The sequence below is a fragment of the Phoca vitulina genome, unplaced genomic scaffold, assembly GCF_004348235.1.
Source record: "Phoca vitulina isolate PV1807 unplaced genomic scaffold, GSC_HSeal_1.0 scaffold9, whole genome shotgun sequence".
NCBI lineage: Eukaryota > Metazoa > Chordata > Mammalia > Carnivora > Phocidae > Phoca > Phoca vitulina.
In genome coordinates, this window is record NW_022589712.1 from 794,936 (window position 1) to 811,467 (window position 16,532).

The window sequence follows — 16,532 nt, forward strand, 5'->3', positions numbered from 1 at the left end:
GACTGCTTAGAGGTTAGTTGCGGTGCTCTGTATCCCACGGTGCTTCCCCTTCGTGTGAGAAGCCTCGACACTGATGAATGAAAACACCCCGCCGGAGAGAAGACACGTTGACCCCAGCTTACAAGGGTCTGTTTCGCCTTCATGTTCTCATTTCATTTGCCACTTTGAATGGGAAAACTATGTACACTTGTTAATTCAGGGTGAAGAATTCAGAAATTTTATTTAAATGACTCAGTGCCAACTTGGATCATTTTGGAGCTGGATATAAATGGTGACAGAATGACGGTTCAGTTACTCAGGGTTACCTGTCTGCTCACCTTGACTCGTGAGAAACAGCCAAGAGCTGGGAGGTAAATACGACAGTCTCAGCAGACGCAGTGGACACCATGAAGTATACGCACTCAGGGCACATGCTAAGCCAGGGATTCTCTCCTAAAACTGTCCTCTTGATGCCGCAGCCCCTGCCTCAGGGGACCCGCAGAAGCTCCGCCCCAGTGCGGATGGAGCCCAGAAGGGCGGCACCCTCCCCTGCATGTGGGAGCCTCGCGGTGGCAAGCGGGGTGTGGCCAGCAGGTGCATGCAGTGGCTATGTCCCGCAAGGCTCCCTGCCCTTGGCCCCACCCCCGCAGGGCTCCCGGCTCCCTGTCCTAGTGGCTCCTTCCCTCCCCCTCCAGGTGGGTGGCACCAGGCTGCTGGCCCTGGTCCCTCTGGGCGGGGCCACGGACACCCCGGGGCGGATGTCCAGAGCTCTCCCCACAGGAGCCTCGTGGCCCTGCCTGGGTGTCCACCCAGCACGGGAGGCCAGGTTGCAGACCAGGCCACTGTAGAATCTGGAAGTGGCAGGATGTTGAGAAGAGAACGCTTTAAACTGGGCCTGACTGAGGGCACGTCGGCAGAGGAAATTGGATTCTTTCCCCCACATTTTACCCTAATGGCCATGTGTGTGTCATCTGTTACCTTTAGGGAATCCACGTACACACACAGCCTCCCGCATTATGCCCCCCCCCATGGGGAGCACTTGTTACAGTCGTGAACCCACACGGACAGACGTGGTCACCCAGAGCCCACCATTGGTGTCGGATATTCTGTGGTTTGGACAGGTGCGCAGTGACAGGTACTCCCCATCACACTTTCACACAGAGGGGGTTTCTGTGCCCTAAGGACCCTCTGGGCGCCCCTCTCCATCCCTCTCCCAGCCCCAACCCTGGCGACCCCGTCGTTCACTGTCCCCATGCCTGCCTTTTCCCGAGTGTTATTCATGGAGGTGGGATCCCACAGCGTGTGGGTTCAGACCGGCTTCTTTCACTTCGCGATATGCATGGAAGGTTCCTCCCTGTCTTTTTAGTGCCGAGTTACACTGTATTGTCTGGATAGTTTTCTTTACAGTGTCTGTCCTTCAACTCTTTTCTTGTGTCACTGCCCCGGCAGAGAGCCTGACTAGAAGTTCAGGAAGAGGCCTCATCTGAAAGGAAGTTTTCAGTACTTCGCCGATAAGGATGACTGTTTTTTTTTTTTTAAGATTTTATTTATTTTTGACAGAGAGAGAGAGAGCACAAGCAGAGGAAGCAGCATCAGAGGGAGAAGCAGGCTTCCTGCCGAGCAGGGAGCCCGACGTGGGACTCGATCCCAGGACCCCAGGATCATGACCCGAGCCGAAGGCAGACACTTAATGACTGAGCCACCAGGCGCTCCAAGGATGACTGTTGATAGGGAACCATTACCGGCCCAACATGTTTTAAGTAGGAATTGGTGTTGAATTTTATCAAATGTTGTGTACATCCATTGAGAACATTTTTTTTCTTTTTTAAGATTTTAATGTGATGAATAGCACTTACTGATTTTTCTAGTATAGAACCACCTCTTATTCTTCCAAAACCCTCAAATTGGACATGATGTATTGTCCTTGAATAGTACGCTAGGTTATCAGGTCCAGTCTTTCTTATTCTAGGGGTGTGCCCTTCCATATGAACTGTAGAGTAAGCTGTGTCTACAAAAGTCCTTGTTGGGGTTTTCATAGGAATTGCATTAAACCCATGTATCTATCAATTTGGGGAGAGCTGACATGTTACAATGATGAGTCTTCCAACCCATGAATATGGTCTGTTCTTCTCTTTATGTTGACATTTGATTTCCTTTGTCAGCATATTGTGATGTTCAGTTTACCTATTCTGCATATGCTTTTAAAAGTTATATCTGGTATGTGATTTTCTTTAATTATAAATGATACTGTTTTTAACATTGGTTTCCACATGGTCATTATCAGTATATGAGATGAGATTGAATTTTGTGTGATGTGACTTTGGTCACATTCTAGGAATTGCTTTTTGTGGTTTGTTTTTTGTGGATTTTTTTTTTTTTTTTTTTTGTCGATTCCTTGGGATTTTCTATGTAGACAATCATGTCATCTGCAAATAGGGACAGTTTTGCTTCCCCTGCAATATGCATGCGTGTTGTGTCTTACTCTTGACATATTGCAAATGTTGGAGCTTCCAGCATGGTGTTGAGTAGGAGCAGGCGTCCCTCCATTCTCCCCAGTCAGGGAGCATTCCATCCTTCACGTTACATATGATGCTAGCTGTGGGCATTTTGCTGATGCTGTCAAGTCTTCTTCATAAATTGCTTTTATCACAAATGTGTGTTGGCTTTTGCCAAATGCTTTTTCAGGATCAATTGATATCATGCAGTTTTTCTTTAGCTTGTTGATAGGGTGGACTGGTATTTTGACACTGTACAATGTCATGTGTCACTGCTGGAAGATCTGCTTAACTTAAGTGGACTGTATTTTTCATGTGATTAATGCATGAAGTTACAAAAACATGCATCGGTAGAGATCCATTCATTCACAGTGGAAGATAGACCAGCTGAAGTTAGTGGAACAATACAGTCATTGATAGTTTCAGATTCCACAATTCACATAGCCTTTAAGAAACACGCACTCATCATATTTCGGAGCAGCGTCAAAAGAAATTATTCGTGATCATCTGAAAGGACTGTGAAGAATAGTTCTTCCATTCCAAATAGTCTTCAACCAAAACAACATATTGCAAGAGTCTGAATGCAGAAGCAGGTAGAACCCAGCTGTCTCCCATTGGGTTAGACGTTGTGACGTAACGACACTCATCTCACAATTTATTTTTGTTTTGGAAATTTGTCATTTTTCATAAAATAGGTTATTTATGTAAAAACATAATGGATTTATTATTGTTAGATGAATTCAAGTATAAATTTATTTTTATGTATTTTTTTTCTTAAGTTTTATTTATTTATTTATTTGACAGAGAGAGACACAGTGAGAGAGGGAACACAAGCAGTGGGAGTGGGAGAGGGAGGGGCAGGCTTCCCGCTGAGCAGGGAGCCTGATGTGGGGCTCAGTCCCAGGACCCCGGGATCATGACCTGAGCTGAAGGCAGACGCTTAACGACTGAGCCATCCAGGTGCCCCTAAATATATTTTTAAATTCTCAGTTTTAATTTATAATTTTCTAAATATTTGTAAATACAATCTGTGTAAACAAAAGGTCTTTGTGGTTCTCAATAATAAATTTTAAGAGCATGAAGGGATATTGAGACCAAAAAGTTTAGGAACTGCTACTTTATGATAGGATTATTCTGGCTTTAAATAATTTCTTAGATTCATTTTGGAAAGATATTTTTCTAGAATTTTTTCATTTGCTAAGATTTAAAATGTATTGGCATGAAATTGTTTTCTCTTCCCATTTATTGTTATTTGATTTTTATTATAATTTTAAAATTGTGATAGTGTTTGAAACTTATAGAAAAATTTTAAGAATACATGAACATTCTATATAGTTTTTACCAAGAGTAATAACAATTTTATTTTACATTATTTTTTAATTGACTTATTTATCCATCCCTTCCTTCTTAATCTCTGCATGTAGCTATTTAGCAAATTTCATAGTATGAAATTTGGCTAGTCGAAATTGAGATGATCTATAAATCTAAAATACACATCAGATTTTAAAGACTTGGTACAATAAAATATAAATTTTTTATTAATTTTATATTGATTACATGCAGAAATAATATTTTTATATACTGGGTTAAATCAAATATCAAAATTAAATCATTTGTTTTTATTTTTTAGCGTGACTTCTAGAAAATTTTAAATTATACATATGGCTTGCATAGCATTTCTCTTGGATTGCATATATATAAATTTGTTTTTCAAAATCATCAACAGTATGTTGGAGAAATCTTCCCCTTTATGTCTGAACACATTAGGATGCATTTCCTAAGAACTATGACATCCTCTTACATACATAGAATATCGTTACAAAAATTAGGGAATCTAACATTGACACATCCAATCTGCAGTTCACTCCCAGCTCACAGTTACAGACCTTTATAATCTTTCCCATCCCGGGATGATGCATTAGTATATCTTCCTAGCTTCTCCTAACTGGACAATTCCTCTGGCTTTCTTTGTTTTCCTTGACCCTGTTTTTTGTTTGTTTGTTTGTTTTGAAAACCACAGGTCAATTCTTTCATAACATTTCTTCTTTATGATTAGTTGCTTTTTTGTCCAGACGGCCACGGAGGTGGTGTTCTTAGATCAGCAGCAATGTGATATTGGGTTTGTCCCGGTCACCTTGTGGACATTTGTAACTTGGCTAAGATACTGTAAATCAGGCTTCTTTTTTGTAAAGCCAGTATTTTTCCTTTCATAATTCATAAGCAGTTTGGAATATAAATAAATATCCTATTTATTATCAAACTTTTGCCTACTAATTTTGGCATTCATTAAAGAACTCTGGCATTTTTGGGTAATTGGTTTTTAAAAAGAAGACGACAGACTTGAATAAGAAAACTGTTGAGGACAATCCCTGTGCACCAGCAGGACTCACACGTGGTTTTTAGTATGTGGGAGCTGGACTGTGTTTACAGGCACGTGCACATAGACCGGAAACCAGGAGCCCCTCACCAAACCGCAGGGTCCTGCAGCCGAGCTAAGCAAACCCAGACGTGGGGACAGAAGAAAGGGTTGGGAAAAGAACTCTTTATAGGGAAAATATCTCCTTGTGGTTCAAGAGTGATCTAAAGGCTCAGAACCTTAGCTTGTAGAAGGCAGGATGGCTGTCCCTAGGTCTTTAAAGCAGGATCTGGTGGAGGAACGCACCTGTCTCCTCGACCTCCATATCACTGAATTGGGTCCAATGTTGGAAGTTTCAGAAGAATGATTTTACCTCATTGTAACAGAGAGCTTTATAGTGGTTAAAGTGGCTTAAAGGACTACATTCTATTCACGAGGAGTTTCTACCCTAGGCAGGATGGGAGGGTGACCTGTCCCTGGGGACCTACAGGCATTTGACATCCTGCATCCATCAGGGTCCTGCCCCCATGCGTCACAACTTCAAATATTTTGTTATATTCAGCATAGAATGGGTCCCGAGTGCCCGTCGCTGGCTTCAGCAGCCGTTACTCATGTCTTGATTTGCTTCCTCTCCCCCACCCCCAACACACACCCTGTTCTGGGAGAAACCCCTGGGAAGGTGCACTTTTGGCTGTAACTAATTCTTTATATAGTAATACCTTCAAAACTTAAGGACTCTTGGCCGTGCGTTTTGAAACAGCTTGTTGAGATGTGTCTGTATACTTGTGGCCATAGTTTTGGTGGTGAAGCCCATCCCCTTGCTTCTCTCCATGCTTTCTAACACCTTAGTTCCCCCCCCCCCGTCTCTCACCTGGACCCCCCTTTCCCCAGCCTGCACCCAGATGCTCTTCCTAGAAGACAAACTAGATGTCGTTCTTACTACTGTAGTCTTCCCTCTCCTGCAGGGGAGCAGAGCTTAGACCCGGCCCGCTTCCCAGCCTCCTCCGGCCTCCTCCCCATCCAGCAGGCTCCATCCCCAAGGGCACATTCTTCGGTTTCTCACTTGTTTCTGTTTCATACCAGGCTTTCCCATGTAGCACTTTTGCACTTGCCATTCTCCTGACTAGAATGATTTTCCAGAAACTCTCTCATGAATGGTTTCTTGCGCTTCAGATCCTGGCTCACAAATTGTATCTTCAGAGAGAACTCCTCCGACCAATTTAAAGCAGCCCTCCCACTCATTCTCATCTCTGTCCGGTCCCCTGTTTTATGTTCTTCATAGCACAAAGGTCTCAAAACACATCTTGTCTATGTATGTGTCCGCTGGCTTATCAGCTGCTTCTCGAGTAGAATATCTGCCACATGAGACAAGTTTAATGCCAGGAAGGAAGATGTTAGGGTCTGTTTCTCTCCCAGTTACTAGGAATACCAGGGGGCACTCCAGGGAAAGGAAAGAAGGCAGGTAACCTGGACTACTCTGTGTTAATATGGTGATAACCAACCTCCTCGTAGATGGACTCATGGTATTTCCTGGAGAGACGGTCTTTGCCTAAGTGATGCTTTCAGCAGGATGTCTTTGGGTCAGAAATGCATATGGTAAATAAGTCTGTGACCTATGGATCTGTGAGTCATGGCTCCCTGGAGCATGCCACGCAAGCTCTGCAACTAGCTGAGGTCGAAGATGGGGATGCCTCCTAATGGGACTGCTTGCCACAGTGGAACCGAGCCCGTGCCTCACCCGGAGACCGGGCGGAGGAGGCATCTGGAGAGCTGCTGGGGTGTCTCAGGCCTCTGCCTTTCCTGTGCCTCTGGATGGCTGTGTCCTCGGAATCACTGGTAAAATGTGGTCCTGGTAAGTGCTCTGATTCGTGTGGGTCTGAGTTACCATCTGATCAGTTTGGTAGCTCAGCTGCCCAACCCCAAGCCTGCAGCAATGCTTGGCTCAAAGAGCATTTAATTAGTATTCGTTGCATGAATGAACACAATCATACATTTTGGGGAGGGGTAATGGAATTAAAAAGAGCCATATTTTTTATAGCATTTTTGTTCATTTTTAAGCAATACATGTCAGAATAAGCCAGTTTTATTCGTTCCATACTTTAAATGGGATCCTCAGATATCTAGAAATATGCCCAGCTTTATAGTGACAGTAGCTAGAATCATGGTTCATAAAGATAACGGACACAATTTGGAAATGTTCCGTGGCTGTGTGTGCCGGCTGGTGGCCCACGTGGGGTCAGTGTGTGCTGACGTCACGCGGGCACGCAGCAGATGTGTTGTCAACAGCTTCTCCTTCAGGGGATCTCCAGAGGACCAAGCCCTCAAGTGAGAAATCCACAGCGGGTTCTGTCATTGGAACGGTGAGCACAGTGCTTCGTCCTTACTCCTTTGCAGCCTGTTTTGTTATTGGCACGGAAGATGACTTCATATTTTCCAGAGCTGACATCTTTCAGGCGTGCCGGCAGCTTCTGTAAAGCGACCCCTCGGTCCCGCCCCTTTACATGGACGTTCTCGGGGGACATGGTCGGGACCTGCTGGGAGCACTGCTCCAGGTCTGAACTTCACCTTTGACCTCCTCTCTTGGCCTTCCCGTGCCTACCCAGTACTGCATCCTGCCCACTTTAAGAGAGACAGGAAGTCCCCAGGTGTACATGGTCTTGGTTCAGGCAGGTAACGCACCGTTAGGTTAGTATACCACATTTTAAGGCTAGAGCACAGTTTTAAGCTGTATTCTGTAATCTGGGCAACACTTTCTAAACCTCATTTCTCAGGATAAGGTGAACTCCTGGAAAATATCTCATTGCTTTTTAATTTTGCCTTTGGTTTTCCATGATTTATGTCTGATTGTAAAAGAAAGAAACTCAAAGTGGATGAAAGAGCTCAATGTGAGACAGGAATCCATCAAAATCCTAGAGGAGAACATAGGCAGTAACCTCTCTGACATCGGCCACAGCAACTTCTTTCAAGATACATCTCCAAAAGCTAGTGAAACAAAAGCAAAAATGAACTTTTGGGACTTCATCAAGATAAAAAGCTTCTGCACAGCAAAGGAAACAGTCAACAAAACAAAGAGGCAACCCACAGAATGGGAGAAGATATTTGCAAAGGACACTACAGATAAAGGACTGGTATCCAAGATCTATAAAGGACTTCTCAAACTCAACACCCAAAAAACAAATAATCAAGTCAAAAAATGGGCAGAAGGCATGAACAGACACTTCTCTGAAGAAGACATACAAATGGCTAACAGACACATGAAAAAATGTTCATCATCATTAGCCATCAGGGAAATCCAAATCAAAACCACATTGAGATACCACCTTACACCAGTTAGAATGGCCAAAATGGACAGGGAAAGAAACAAGAAATGTTGGAGAGGTTGTGGAGAAAGGGGAACCCTCTTACACTGTTGGTGGGAATGCAAGTTGGTACAGCCACTTTGGAAAACAGTGTAGAGGTGCCTCAAAAATTTAAAAATAGAGCTACCCTATGACCCAGCAATTGCACTCCTGGGTATTTACCCCAAAGACACAGATGTAGTGAAAAGAAGGGCCATATGCACCCCAATGTTCATAGCAGCAATGTCCACAATAGCCAAACTGTGGAAAGAGCCGAGATGCCCTTCAGCAGTTGAATGGATAAAGAAGATGTGGTCCATATATACAATGGAATATTACTCAGCCATCAGAAAAGATGAATACCCAACTTTTACATCAACATGGATGGGACTGGAGGAGATTATGCTAAGTGAAATAAGCCAAGCAGAGAAAGTCAATTATCATATGGTTTCACTTATTTGTGGAACATAAGGAATAACATGGAGGACATTAAGAGAAGGAAGGGAAAAATGGGCGGGGGGAATTGGAAGGAGAGATGAACCATGAGAGACTATGGACCTGAGAAACAAACAGGGTTTTAGAGGGGAGGGAGGAGGGGGGATTGGTTAGCCTGGTGATGGGTATTAAGGAGGGCACGTACTGCATGGAGCACTGGGTGTTATACGAAAACAATGGATCGTGGATCACCACATCAAAAACTAATGATGTATGGTGACTAACATGACATAATAAAATTAAAAAAAAAAAAAAGAATAAAGAGTTTATTTTTTTCTCCGTGTTGCTGATTTTAATTTTTTTTAAATTTTATTCATTTATTTTAGAGAGTGAGTGAGTGGGGGGAAGGGCAGGGACAGAGGGAGAAGCAGACTCCATGCTCAGTCCAGAGCCTGACGCAGGGCTCGATCCCAGGACCCTGAGATCATGACCTGAGCTGAAATCAAGTCAGACGCTGAACCGACTGAGCCACCCAGGTGCCTCTGTTCCTATTAGCAGTTGGTCCCAATTCCCACATCCCAGACCCCTGGCAATCACTGATCTTCCTTCTGTGTCTTTGGATTTGCCTGTTTTGAATATGTCATAGAAGTGGAATCTTACGATAATGTCCTTTGTGTCTAGTATCTGTAGCGTAATGTTTTCAAGGCTCATCCATGTTGTACTATGTATCTGCACTTCATTTCTTTTTATGGCTGAGGATGATTTCATAGTATGGGTAGCCCACATTTTGTTGATAATTTTTTGGATTGTTTCCACTTTTTGGCTACAGTAGATAATGTTGACTGCGAAGATTCAGGCGCATTTTTTTGTCTAAACATATCTTTCAGTTCTCTTGTGTATAGACCTAGGAGTGGAATTTCTGGGTCATATGGTAATTCTATTTTTAACCATTTGAGAAGCTGCCAAAATTATATGGTGGCTGCAGTATTTTAGATTCCCATTAGCAATGTGTAAGGGTCCTGATTTCTCCACATCTTTGCCAACACTTATTTTTGATTTTTTTTATTATAGCTATTCTAGTGGGTGTGAAGTGGCATCTTGTGGTTTTGATTTGCATTTCTCTAATGATTAATAATGTGAATATCTTCTTGTGTGCTTGTTGGCCATCTCTATGTCTCTGTGTCTTCTTTGGAGAAATTCTATTCAAATCTTTTAGAGAAACTCTATTGAAATACTCTGCCCATTGTTAATTGAGTTATTTGACATTTATTATTTAGTTTTCATAGTTCTTTATATGTTCTGGATGTTAGACCCTCATCAGATATGTGACTGGCAACTGTTTTCTCTCATCCTGTGGACGGTCTTTTTACTTTTTTTATGGCATCCCTTAGCACAGAGTTAATTTTCCATAGGATGGAAGGTAGGGGTCCAAATCCCTCCCTCCCCCTTTTTTTGCCTGTGGATATGCAGTTATTTTATACCATTTGTTGAAAGAATGATTCTTTTCCTTCACTGAATAGTCTTGGAACCCTTGTTAGAGGTCAGTTGACCATGGATTATAGGTGTATTTCTGGACTCTCAGCTCTACTCCCTTGTTTTTTATGTCTGTCCTTATGACACTGCCATGCTGTCTTGGCTAATGTAGCTTTGTAGTCAGTGTGGAAAGTGGGAAGTGTGAGTCTTCCAGCTTTGTTTTTCTTCAAGATTGTTTCGGCTATTCAGGGTCTCGTGCATTTCCATGTGAGTTTTAGGATCAGATTGTCTTTATGTATGTACAAAAATTTTGATAGGGATTACACTGAACCTATAATTGAATTTGGGGGGTATTGCCATTAAAACAATATTGTTTTCCATTTTATGAATATGGGATGTCTTTTTGTTTATGTATATCTTATAATTTCTCACAACGTTTCATAATTTTCATTGTAAAAGTCGTGCATATATTTTGCTAAATTAATTCCTGAGTATTTTCCTCTTTTTGATGCTACTGTAAATGAAATTATTTTCTTAATTTAATTTGAGAATGTTCACTGCTAGTGTATAGACATGCAACTAACTTTTGTATGTTTATCTTATATTCCACAACCTAGCTGAACTAGCTTATTAGTTATAATAGTTATTTTATTTATTTATTTTATTTTATAAAATAAAATAAAAATCCTCAACAAATGAGAATGAGAGAGAGCACATGAGAGGGGGGAGGGTCAGAGGGAGAAGCAGACTCCCTGCCGAGCAGGGAGCCCGATGCGGGACTCGATCCAGGGACTCCAGGATCATGACCTGAGCCGAAGGCAGTTGCTTAACCAACTGAGCCACCCAGGCACCCTATAATAGTTATTTTTAAGGATTTTTTAAACTTTCAATATGTAAGATCATGTCATATGCAAATAGAGATAGTTTTATTTCTTCCTTTCCATTTTAGATGGCTTTTATTTCTTCTTCTTGTCTAATTGCTCTGGCTGGAACCTCTAGTACAATGCTTTATAGAAGTTATGAAAGCAGATATCCTCATCATATTCCAGATCTTAGGGGAAAGTTTTCAGTTTTTCACCATGAAGTGTGACCTTAGCTGTGGTTTTTTCATAAATGGTAGAGGAAAGTCACCTCTGTGCCTAGTCTGTTAAATGTTTTTATTATCATCAAAGGATGTTGCATATTTTCAAATTTTTTTTTGTATCTGTTGAGATAATCGTATGTTTTTTATTCCATTGTTACGGTTTATTGCCTGAATTGATTTTTGTGTGGCCTACTAACCTTGCATTCCTGGGATAAATCCCACTTAATCATAGTGTATAAGCTTTTTATATGTTGCTGCATTCAGTTCTTCTGTATTTTGTTGAGGATTTTTGCATCTGTATCTGTAGGGGATATTGTTCTGTAAATTTCTTTCCCCATCATATCATTGCCTGGCTTTTGTATCAGGGAAATACTGGTCTCACAGAATGAGTTCTGAAGTGTTCTTTCCTCATCTGTTGTGTGGAAAATTTAATAATTATTGGTATAAATTCTTCTTTATATTGTTAGCAGAATTCAGCAGTAAAGATATCCAGTCCTGAGTGTTTCTTTGTCGGAGGTTTTAATTATCATCACCATCATCATCATCACTGACTCAATCTTCTTAACTGTTATAGACCTATTTCTTCTTGAGTCAGTTTTGGTAGTTTGTGTGTTTACATGAATGTGTCCATTTCATGTAGGCTATCTGATTTGCTGGGACACCATGGTTTGTGCTGTCGCTTATGATCTTTTTATTTCCTTAAAGTCAGCCATAATGTCTCACTCCTGATTTTAGTAACTTGTGTCTTCTCTTTCTTTTATGCATTGTTTGCCCATCAACATGGATGTATAGTTATTATTTATAATTATTGCTTTATGCATCTTATCTTTTAGATCAGATTGAAAATAAAAGGAGCTACCAACAAAAGTTCATTTATGCTATCCTTCATATTTACTTGTTTAGTTACCTTTGCTGGTGTTCTTCATATGGACTTGAGTTATTACCTGGTTTCTTTCCATTCATCCTGAAGGGCTCCCTCCAGCATTGGTTGTAGGGAAGGTCTGCTAGCAACACACCTTCTTAATGTTTATCTGGGGATGTCTTAATTTTTCCTATATTTTCAAAAGATAGTTTTGCTGGATATAGAATGATTGACTGAAAGATCTTTTTTTCTTTTCTTTCAGCACTTTGTATATGACACCCTGCTGCCTTTTGAACTCCATGGTTTCTGATGAGAAATCCAAATGTTAATCTTATTTATGATCATTTGTACACAATGAATTGCTTATGTCTTGCTGCTTTCAAGATTGTCTTTTTCTTTAGTTTTTGGATCACTTCAAGTTCTATTAGCATGCAAATGGATTAGAATTCACAGTTGCACAATATTTGTTATGTAAGGCAGAGTATTTTAATGGTATATGATTATTGCACGTCTCCTGATTATTGTCTCCCTGGAAATTTCAAATGACCGTGATGTGTGCCCATTTCCTACCATCAAAGGGAAGACATGATTAAACTGGAGAACATGGAGAAATTAGTGCTTGGACCCCCTCCAAGTGTAGCTTGTACAGTTGGGGCACTTCAGTTTTTAGCTCAGATAAAATACTGCGCATTTGCTGAGAAATCCCAATTCCACTGGAAACAGAAAAATGTTGTAAAAACTTAAATGTGCACCGTAGAGTTAATGTCTGGAACATTGTGAGTTTACCAGCTTAGAAGATGTTAGCTAGCATATATATTCCAATAGATACATCACCTGAGGGAGGGTTTGGAGGCAGGCTAGGAAAGTGAGTGTTTCTCAAAGTGTGGTCCCTGGACCAGCAGCACCAGCATCCCTTGGGAACTTGTTAGGAATGCAGATTCTCGGGTCCTCCACCCGGTCCTACTGGATACACAAGTCTGGGGGGTAAGGCCCAGCAATCCGTATTTTAACTGGCCTTCCAGATGATTCTGATCACAAGAAAAACTGAGAACCACTGGTATAGCGGTTGAGGGAACTGGATGCTTCTCAGCCGTCTGTGTCCCACTGAAGCTCCGGGGTTCCTTTGAAGACACAGGCTCTAACTGGGTAGGTCTGGGTGGTCCAGAAACTCTGCTTTCTAACAAACCACAAGGGGGGGGTGATTGCTGCTGTCTGGGGCTGCCCCTGGGCTAGGGGCCTGCTTTCGTGCACTCGAGTCTGATCCCGGCTCTGCTGGCAGCCGGCCTGCCTGCAACACAGTACGCAGACCATCCGAGTCTTGTTTCCTTGTGAACGGAAAGGGAGAACGGTTGCGTCTGTGCCGTGGTGGTGGTGGTGTGCCTGCCCGCCTGTGGGAGGAGCAGCGCGGATAGTGGCTGCAGGGCTTAATACGGGGTGGCAGCCGGCGAAGCAGGCAGACACTCCCAAAGGCAGCTTTTCTTCCCTGTCTCTGCCTCTGTCCATGAACTGAAGTTGGTCCTGACCATGAGCAGGTGATTTTCAGCTGGCTGGAGCTTGCTAGGACCTTAGGGGAATACTCTACAGTAACTTAACCAGCAGTATCGAGGCTGGTCCATCTTTGGGCTTCTGCCAAGGGGAATTTGCTCGGCTGTAGCCGGCCGCGATCACAAGGAAGGCCACGTGCCCCTCATGATCCACAGGCAGGAGGAGAGCCCAGGAGTCCTGTGTTCCCTGACAGATGTCATGTAAGGATCTTTGGCAGATTACACAAAGAGTATAAGGTTTCACTTCCTTTGTAGAAAACGCTCTACTGCCTAAAATGATTGATATTCATAAAAGCCTTGAAATAATGTAGCTTGCGAGACATGATGCCTTCATCTAAGAAAGAGGTGTGCTGCGCTTCCTAGAATCACTTTGGCAATATTCTGCTGCACAACGCAGTTGGACGAGTTTTGCAGTAAACAGAGGAATTTCCATTATTTAGATTTCTACCATTAATGTCTTACCACTCTTGCTTTATCACACAACTGTCCACTCATCTTGCCTCTGTCCACTCAGTAATCCATCCAATTTGGGATGCATTTCAAAGTAAATTTTACACGTCAGTACACTTCCCCGAAAACCTCTGTTTTCAGCATACTTTTAACCTATTACTACCTTTTTGAACCAGAATTTTGTCCCCCTTATGAGCAGACCTTCCTTTTTAGTACATAGGAGTGCAGTGCTGTGCCAGGGACAGAATTAAAAATAGATGGTTTGGCTTTTTATTTTATGGCTTATTGGCTGGAGTCTTGTGCAAGGGCAGAGCTGATTGACAAAGGTTTCAACTCATGGCGAAAGGGTGTGTTAATGACCAGAGTTTGATTGGGAATGGCTGTGGGAATATGGGGCCGGCCCAGGAAATTACAGCACACATTGAAAATGTGAGCAAGCCGCGTGCACTTGAAAACTTGCAGCTAACGTGGTTAAGCTTACATTTTCCTCTTCCAAGTCAAACTCTCTCATCTTCCTCTCAAAAAAAGCATTAGTGAGGGGGTGGATGACAGGCTGTATGTCGGGGGACGCTCTTGGGAGCTGGAAAGAGTCCCGTTCTTCCCAGAAGTGTTTATGCAGCGGATGGGTGAGGCTCCTCCTGGTGCTGCGATGTCTGCACTGAGATGTCCTACAACTCAGGACCCTTGATCTGAATGGTTCTTGCTTTCCGGGAAGTTACCCTGGGCCAGCTGCTTGCACAACCCCTGAGTCTTCCTCACCTTGTGGCTGGGAGCCCATGAATTAGCCTCTGCACTCCAACACTGGAGGCTGGAGAGGCTCACTAACAGGACAGCCCAGCATTCCCAGCCCGCCCCTGCATCCCGGGGGCTGTGTGCATGGCCCGGCCACAGGGTCTTTTTCAAGGACACAGTGGAGGTAGACCTGTCAGATGTTGTTTGCTTGCCACGTGTGATGAGAGGTGGACAGTTCATGGTGGGTCAGGGAGCCCTGACGATGTTCTGAACCCATAAAAGACACAGTTCAAGTACCGACTAGCTGCTGCTGCCCACTAAGTTCTTCGCTGCCCTCCAAGAATGGGCCCAAGGGTGTCCACACCCAAATCCCCAGAATCCATGGGTATGTTACTTTCATGGTAATGGGGAATTGAGACAGATGGATTAGGGCTGCCAATCACCTGAGCTTGCAGTAGAGACAGTCCTGGGTTATGCAGGTGGGCCTGGTCTAATCATGGGTCCTGGGGAGGTGGGCAGAAGAGAAAGATGGGATGTGGGCTTCACAGGTGGGGAAGGGGCTGTGGGCCAAGGACTGTGGTCAGCCTAGACGTGGGAACACGGCCCTGCTAACACTTAGCCCAGTGGGACCCACTTGGGACTTCTGACCCACAGAACTGTAGGATGCTAACCTGGTGTTGGTTTGAGCCACTAAACATTTGGTAGTTTGTCCTGCCAGCAGAGGCAACAGAGTGCAGTGTGGACGGGCCGTGTCCTAGGGCCTGTGTCAGACTTCAGTCGTAGTGATGGGACTTTGAATGGGACAAGTGAGTTTAGGGTCTTGTCCTGTGGTCTCCTGTATTCATACAGCCAGGGTCCTTAAGAGGCCCGGATCCTGCCCGCAGTGAGGGAGAGCCCAGCCACGTCCCTGTCCCCTTCTCCTCTGTACGTGCCACGTGCTCATGCCACCATCTCTCTCTCCCTGTCAGTGGGACTCCACACTCACTCGTCCATCCCCTGCCCCTCAGCTCCTGGTACTGCCGAGTATCTGGCTGGCTGACCGTGGGTTTAGTCGTGGGCAAGTGTCAGGCTGCTTAGGTCTACCTTGTTTACAGAGAACCTTCTGGAGTAACTGGATTCCAGACCCAAGCACATGGAGGGTGCTGCTCCGTTGACTCACCTCCTTGGCCAGCTTCCTGGGCGTGGCTGCGAGCGGTGATTCTCCAGCTTGTGTCCACCAGGCAGGGCTGTGTTTAGGCTTCTGGTGGTCACTGATCAGACGACCTCAGAATCCTAACTTTATCTTACCTGTGCATCCTCAATAATTACCCAACAGGACCTGGTGAGATAAAGGGCCAGGTGAGAACCTGTTCAAATTCACCAAGTAGAATATCCAGTGTATGTTACAGCCCCCGAGGAAAGTCTGTCTTCACCTGTCTTCATGTACTTTGGCTGCTTGTCAGAAAGCTCACTGCATTTTCTTGTGTTGGCTACTTTCATTTTTGTTAAACATCTTTGAGCAATAACTTCTTTCTCCTTGTATTTCGCTCATGGTTGGATTTGTGGCATAAAGAGTGCTGTTTATCTTGGCATAGTACCTGGCACAGTTGCTCTCTGTTGCGTGTGTTGGGAGTAGGTCTTGGTCAGTATTGCTAGGAAAAAGGAAACATAAGCAACCATCCCAGAATTCAGAGGCTTCGAATGACAACTGCTTGTCTTCACCAGCGTGTGGTTTGCTTGTCTGGGTCCATTGTGCTGGGGACGCTGGGGATTCTGGGGATGCTGGGGATTCTGGGGACGCTGGG

The 16,532-nt window shown here is 43.7% G+C and overlaps 1 protein-coding gene across 4 annotated transcripts in view; it reads left to right on the forward strand.

Moving 5' to 3' along the window:
* WDR27 (WD repeat domain 27) overlaps window positions 1-16,532 on the forward strand; it is a 132,116-nt gene that overhangs the window by 95,385 nt on the left and 20,199 nt on the right. The window contains exon 25 of one of the 4 annotated variants that reach the window (XM_032407454.1): window positions 964-1,510. The exons of the other annotated variants lie outside the window; for them this stretch is intronic. Within the exon in view, the coding sequence (XP_032263345.1) occupies window positions 964-1,374 (411 nt within the window). The 3' untranslated portion in view covers window positions 1,375-1,510. Of the gene's footprint in view, window positions 1-963; window positions 1,511-16,532 lie in introns of those variants that run through there. 4 annotated transcript variants of the gene reach the window in all.